Source organism: Alexandromys fortis, unplaced genomic scaffold, assembly GCF_014885135.2.
Source record: "Alexandromys fortis isolate MF-2015 unplaced genomic scaffold, M_Fortis_MF-2015_v1.1 scaffold_96, whole genome shotgun sequence".
In the NCBI taxonomy this organism is placed as follows: Eukaryota; Metazoa; Chordata; class Mammalia; order Rodentia; family Cricetidae; genus Alexandromys; species Alexandromys fortis.
The window spans coordinates 4,143,457-4,151,085 of NW_026068053.1; the positions used below are offsets into that span (position 1 = coordinate 4,143,457).

Consider the following 7,629-nt stretch of genomic DNA (forward strand, 5'->3'; position numbering starts at 1 on the left):
CTTGAAAAACAAAACAAAACAAAAAAAAAAACAAAGAAAAGATTCAATGAAGCAATAGAGTTAAAAGAAAAACTACATAAGTCTAGGAGGAGGATAGCTCCATGCAGCATGATGGCCTGAGTTCAATCCCCAGCACCCTGCTTTTGTGTTTTGTGTGTGTGTGTGTGTGTGTGTGTGTGTGTGTGTTTTTAAGGACATGGTAGTACATTCTTATAATTCAAGCTCCAAGGCGGTAGAGATAGGAGAATCCCTTGGGTTTTGTGTCTGCCAGACTAGCCAAATCACTAAGACCCAGACCAGTGAGAGATCTTTCTTAAAAGACCGAGTAGGCAAGTAAAAGAGCAGCCGCTAACCACTAAGACTTTGAGAATGCTATCATGTCCCTCCCACTTGGCATCTGAGTAATCACAGGAGCCCTCTAAAGCAGGCTCATTGTATAGACAAACAACTTCCCCAAGACTTCACAGCAGGAGAGTGGAGCCTAGGTTCTGTTCTCAACCATAGGTGATCTTAACTGTTGCTGCTCTTGTCATGTCAAATACCAAATCTAAGATGACACAGAAAAATCCCTCTTTACAGATCTTCATTTCCCTTGTAATGTAATGATCTGTTACTAACAGATGAAAACCTGGAGGGCCCCCAAGATGGCTCAGCAGGTTAACCTGCCACCAAGTCTGATGACCCCGGTGGCAGAAGGAGAAAACCACAGCTCTCCTGACCTACACACATGTGCTGTGACCCAAAGTTTAAGTTGCTTTGCACTCATCTTAAATTTTCTTTTCTAGATCAATGTCAATTGCTGCAAGTTTAGTGAGTGAAGACACAAAGACCAAGTTTTTGAACAAAATGGGTCAGTTGACAACCTCAGGGGCCATGCTGGCCAATGTGTTCCAGAGGAAGAAGTAGAAACAGGAAGGGAGCCCCAGCGAACACTAAAGTGAACCTCAAGCAGACTGGCTCCTTGTACTTGAAGCGCTTACCTTGTTATTTCCTGAGCTTATGTTCTTGTGTTATAATTTTATCCTAACCTCCAAAGATATTTGCACTGCTTTTGATTATTACTGTGTATCTGTTGGTTTGGGGAATTATAACTGTGGTAACAGAAACTTGATTTAAGAATCTGTACCAAGTCCCTATTCTATGTTCTTATTTTTGAGAATAACTTTTATATATATAATATATATATATGTATAGTGAAGAGGGGTTTTTTGGTTTTGTTTTGTTTCGTTTTTTTTATTTCTGGATGGGATACTCGCAAATATCTGTATTATACTCTAAGCTATTACAATGGTACTTAAAATAATGTAAATTTGAAGTCATTGTTATAAAATAATAAAAGTGGAGATTACTTAAGTATTTAAATTATGAAAGAATAATGAAGACTTTTTATTATTTCTTAACTGACTAGAAAGAGCCACCAGCATTACTCTGTGCCTTTTGGACTTGAGTTTGTGTATTTTGTAGGAATTACATACATTCCTTTCACACAGTATTTGAGGCTGCTGTGGTGAATTTGAATGACAGCTCCTACAATAAGTAGACAATGATGAGACTTAAAACATGTCACATCTCTCTAGGAAATCCTGAAGTGCTATTTGGTCTCCCAGCATTTAGAGCATACAATTGAATTATCCGAGGGAAACCGCACTTGAGCATGGCGAGGATAGCCAGGGTGAATTTCACAGCATCTGCACCAGGTGGAAGTGCTCAAAGAGAGATGTACCGAGAAGAGCTAATAATTGTTTGTCCCCAAGGTGAAATTCACAAGAAAATATAAGTCTGAACTGTAATACCGACTTCCTGTAACACATTTAAGATGCTTAAACTTTGCAGTTTACCTTTTCGTCCTGTCTGAGAAGTACTGAAACCTTTAGGACCTTTTGGGATTGCTTTTTCCCTCCTAACTGAAAGTGGCATTGGGTAAGTTATGCTGCTTAGTCACCACTGGTCCCTTCAACTCAGGGGCTGCTACCATGCCTGTGTTGATGGACAGCTCACTGGAATTGGATGGTTGTCTACACAGTGACTCAGAGCATAGGAAAAGGGTGACTGATTTTAGGGGTTAATGCCAGGCCTTTTTAAAGAATGAATTATTTTGATAAAAAGAACTCATTTAAACACAGTTCATGCATATAAATGATTCTCATTTGTTGTATAAATTGGCTTTAATACACCTGGATTACATTCACTTACTGGGAAAGCAAGCTTTCCCACACAGTCAAAGCTTATGAAATAATTTCCCACAGGCTAAGCCATTTATTTCTTTTACCTATAGTGAAATTATTGAGTAGTCTTTCTGAACTGTTGGATTCTAGGCATTCCTGAGAAATTGAAAGTGGCTACCTTTCATGTCAAAATGTTGATCTGTTATAAATAAAATGTTTTACATACTTGTTTTGGTTGCATATCTTGTTTTCATTTTGAAACACTATCCATATAAAAATAAAAAAATCATTTATTCATGAAAATACTCTGATATTTTAGAAATCTAATCTATAAATTCCCTATTCTAGTTTGCTTTTACTAATAAAAATTGTAGTGATATAAAACTAATACATTTCAGACATAATTCTAAAGTAAATGTTTATACAGCTTTGAGCTATAGTGGGATATATGTCTGTTTGTTAACAGATGAGTAGATGCAGAAACCCCAGTAACTGGAGATTGTTCCAAGAATCAGTGCAGATATATGTGGCATGGTATTTATAGCCTAACATTATTCTTCCATGTTTTGCAGATCATTTTTAGATTGCTTACAATACCTAGTGCAATATAAATGCTTTGTTGATTATATTTCAGGAAGGAAATAATTTCTTTTTTAATATTTTATTAGTTCTTTGAGAATTGCATACAATGCGCTTTGACCAAAGTCATTTCCGATCCATCCCTCTTTCCCTATCCTCCTTTATGGGTTTTTGTTTGGTTGATTGATTGGTTATTTGGTTGTTTGGTTGGGTTTTGTTGGTTGGTTTTTGTTTGGTTGTCTTTTGTTAGGTTGGTTGGTTGTTGCCTGATTTGTTGGGGTTGGGGGGTGTTGGTTGTTGTTTGGTTGTTTTTTGTTCAGTTAGTTCTAATAAACCCATCAGTCTAGTTGATGCTGCCATACAGTCTTGGATGTGTAGCTTTCCACTGGAGAGCATTCGACTTACCAGGGACTACAGTTTTAAAGATTACTGTTTAGGGGTTACTACAAGTATAAAAAATGTAGCTACTTCATATAGACAGTTTTTATGAGAATTTTTCAATTCATAGTTATGAAATCCATGAGTAGGGAGAATACACTAATATATTTCTGTTATAATTTTTATTAACAGATCCATATATTTAAATAACTTTTTTAGGGGAAAGGGGAGATGATGTGGGATGTCCTTCTGTGTCTGTGTTGCTTTTATTGGCTGATGAATAAAGCTGCTTTGGCTAATGGCTTAGCAGAGTAAAGCCAGGTGGAAAATCCAAACAGAGATTTAGAGAGAAAGTAGGTGGAGTCAAGGAGACACCATGTAGCTGCTTAAGGAAAAGGACGCCAGCCAACCACTGAAGAAACAAGACAGAAATGAGGTAACGCTATGGCCTTGTGGTGATACACAGATTAATAGAAATGGGTTAATTTAAGACATAAGAGCTAGCTAGGAATGTGCTTGAGCCATTGGCCAAACAGTGTTGTAATTAATACAGTTGCTGTGTGATTATTTGGGTCTGGGTGGCCAGGAACGGAAGAGCAGTCTTCTACATAGAGGGAAGCAGGTGGCAAACCTTATACAGTATACCTCAAGCTAGACTCCTTTAGTCTTTTAACTGTCTTCTATATCATTAAGTCTTTCATGATAGGGTGGAGGCAGATAAAGTGTTAACTCCTTACAGATGATAGCATTCATGGTAAGTTCTTCTAGAACACAGGAAACATTTGGATGATAGGAGTGCCTGTCTGTATAAAACAGTTATTGACCTAAGTAATATTTTCAATTGTTTCACACGTTTGTTGTAGTAATGAGTCTTAACACAGTCACTGAGTGCCTAGTCTGACACAGGCCACCGTCACCAAGCCTGTGTGGGCATGAACAGGCTGTCAGGAAGGCTTAGGAAGGAACTGTTAGAATGGCTGCTTACTTTGACTTCTTTGAACTGACATTTTGTCTTAAACTAGCAAAACTTAAGCTTTGGCCATGTGAAAAGGGAAGAGAGAAGAGCCATAGTGCATGGGACATAAGGTGACATAAACTTGGGAGGACATAAAGACCAGCAGGGGTGGCTGGCAAGAGTTACTGAGTGAATGGTGGGTAAGGACCATGGTGAGGAAACAGGAGCTTGAGTTCAGGTCTAATTTCTATTTTTAAACCTATGTCAAGAGTTGTGCGCAAAAGTGTCAAAGAGTAAGCTAGCCAAACCTGCATCTCAGGAGAGGTCAGAACTGCACGTGGTCCCTCTTGTTTCTGTGGAAAGAGGATCTAAAGTAACCCTGGGAATCACACTGGGAATCCCAGCAGAGCAAAAGCAGAGGGGATAATGAGGCAGGAGGGAAAACAAGATGGCATCACGTCACAAGGAAGGGTTTCTCAGCTACATCCATGCCTACTGTTGGTGGGCAGGAGTTAGTGAAGCCACTGAGAGAACCACTGATAAAGTCAGTGTAAGGGAACTGCTGGGAACACAACTGTGGTGAGCATGTGCTAAAAAGAGCCATTAACATTGCTGACAGGCTTGTGGGATATTTGTACACCGTGTGAAAAATGTATTGCTGTGGTTGGCATAATAGAAAGATGAACAGGCAATAGCTAGGCAGGAGGTATAAGCCGGACTTCCAGGCAAAGAATCTGGGAAGAAGAAGAAAGAGTTTCCAGCCAGACATGTAGGAAACAGCATGGAAACTGCCGTCTGGAGAGATGACACGTGACAGAATGTAGATTCAGTTACAAGAGCTAGTGAGACAAGGCTAGGCTGAACTTTCATAATTATTAAGTCTCATTTGTGAGCTGGCAGCCCAAAGAAAAATCCAATTACACAATCTTTCGGGAAATCTTGTTCCGCACAGGAGCTGCAGTGATAGTCCTATGGTGCCCCAGGCTGATTGAGCAGCTAGGAGCAGTAGGGGTGAGGCTGGAAACTCTGGAGAGAGCAGTGAGATTGAGCACACAGGTGGAGGCACTGCGCTTCTGAGACAGGAACGCATGCTAAGAAGGCAGACTCGCAGGTGACTGTGGTGGGAATTTGGGGGGTTTCCACACAATCCCTTCTGTTTTCTCAGTGAAGTGTGAAGCAAACATGAGATTGCCTGGACGAGAGGAAATATTGGAAGCTTGAGAAAGAATTTGAAGGCAGTCATCATCAAAAATGGCAGAGTGGATTTGTGAGAGAGCTGTAGCCCAGCAATTTTCAAGGCCCACTTGAAAGTAAGAGTTGTGAATTTTAAAGAAGCTACTTAGCACAATGGTTTGAAACAGTTAACAAGATCAGCTTCTTCCCATAGATGGAGAAGTAAGGCATGGCCAAAGCTGATTCCCCGTGTGCAGAATAGGCCATTAAATGTACTGAGAATTGTGCAGTGATGGGTAGAGAATGCAAACTAGATACAGACAGAAAGAGATACTGGAGTGAGTGCAGAGGGATAGAAAGACAAGTGTGATGACAACATCCGGTGAGTGTGGTGAGGCACGTGTCCTGTGGAAGCAAACATGGAAGCCCAACACCATAGTCATTCTGCCTCCACGGAAGCTTGTGAGAACAATTGAAACAGAGAGAGGCAACATCACCAGAATTCAATAAGAATGCAATATGGAAGATAACCTAAAAAGAGGTTGTGCAGAAAGGTGAGTTCCCCAAAGACAGGATGGCTTTCCATGCACCAAGGGGGGGGGGGGACAGGGAAAGATCAGAAATGACCTTACTCTAAAAGATGTTCAGTGACCCAGGATAAGAGCTCAGGTTAATGTACACACACATCTGGAGACAGGTAGACAAGGTTGGGGTGAGCTTACCCCTAATCACCCTGGAGTTTGATTGTACTTGTGTTTTTCCCTTGTCCACCCTGGTTCAGGTCTTCTCTTTAATATTTGTGTTCTGAAATATCAAAGTAATGTTGCAACACAAATATGGTTTTTTGGGGTATTTTTGGTTATTGTTTGTTTTTAGTTTTGGTTTTGCTTTCTTGTATGCTATTGCTGGAAATTCTGCCCAATTGCTAAGGCTTTGTAAGAAGTGAATATATGGGACTGGAGATTCGAAAACTAAGAGCATTGACTGCCCTTCCCAGGAACCCAGGTTCAGTTCCCAGCACCCACATGGAGGCTCACAAACATCTGTAACTCCAGTTACAGAGGATCCGATGCCCTCCTCTGGCATCAGCAAACACTGCACACACGTGGTACACAGACATACATGCAAGCAGAACAATACCCACACATATAAAATGCAAATAAATCTTTTTAAAAATTAATACATATGCTGGAGAAAAGGTAACAGCCTCTTGCAGAACTTGTTTTTCATACTTTTTTCTTCTCTAAATCTTCTATTTTCTGAAAGATTTCTGAAGCCTTTTTTTTTAAAGTTATTATGTTCACTCCAGGAGTGCTTTTGTGTGTTCTTTGATCATTTTTCTTAGAGTTGTTGTTTTAGGACTACAAAAAAATAATAAAAAAATTAAAAATACTTCTTTATTTTCCTTGAGGTTTTTAATTAGAATTGTTATTTTCTATTTTATTATCTGTTTTCTGCATTATTGTTTTCTATTTTTTGCCATCTTCTATTTCACATTGACTATTTCTTCAAACTTAGCTATTTCTTTACGTTCGAAAGTGAAATGAGCTAATTGGGATCATCTGTATCTGTTGCTGGGAGACAATTCTTCACAGCTCTCAAGTTCTTGAGCACTTATAGGCAGAGATGGCTGTCTCTTTTCTAGTCTGCTCCATGGATGCTTCTGGAATAGGTACAGTCTTGGAAGATTTAATATTGTTCTCCAGAAAGAAGAAAAGGTGGGATTTCTGCCAAGTATTATAAAGTCTCCTTCCAGGACAGAGGTCAGGCAGGCGCTGCCTGTAGATATAGACCTGACTTCCCTATGCTTGAGTTCCTATTCTGTAAGGCACATGCCCTGCTTTGCCTTACGCTGTGAGACCTATAATTCAGGGAACTGCTTATTGCTACTGTAATGAGGAACACACTGTGTCTTCTCTGTGGCATCCATAAAACCCTCCAACTTGTCAGCATTCAAATAAAACAATCCCTTAGATCCTCTGCAGTTCCCTTAGTGGCAAGGCTTATTATCATCTTGCAAGCTCCATTGACGCTGAAGTCCAAGAGAAATGTCTCAGATATGAACTTTGAGTCATTTCAATCCACCTGTTCCTAGGGGAGTTAATATGATCTGCTTCTAACTCTACTTACTGCCTACACAGAAACAAAACCATATCATCCATGCCTCCATTCCAGATCTCAGAGTGAATATTAGTCAATGAGGAATTGCTGTTTATATCAAAGACAATAAACCAAATACTAGGGAAAGAAAAGAATTTAAGCCAATTTATAGAAGAGCGCACTATCAGAATTACTACATAACAGTGTTTCTCAACCTTCCTAATGCTGCAACCCTTTAAAAAGTTCCTCATGTTGTGGTGACCCCCAAGCATAAAGTTA

The 7,629-nt window shown here is 39.7% G+C and overlaps 1 protein-coding gene across 5 annotated transcripts in view; it reads left to right on the forward strand.

Moving 5' to 3' along the window:
- Relch (RAB11 binding and LisH domain, coiled-coil and HEAT repeat containing) overlaps positions 1-2,395 on the forward strand; it is an 89,464-nt gene extending 87,069 nt beyond the window's left edge. For all 5 annotated transcript variants that reach the window (XM_050119732.1, XM_050119729.1, XM_050119730.1 and 2 more), the window contains one exon: positions 786-2,395. In XM_050119732.1, coding sequence (XP_049975689.1) covers positions 786-906 — 121 coding nt within the window. In that variant the 3' untranslated portion in view covers positions 907-2,395. The remainder of the gene's footprint in view (positions 1-785) is intronic.
- Positions 2,396-7,629: the final 5,234 nt, after the last annotated feature.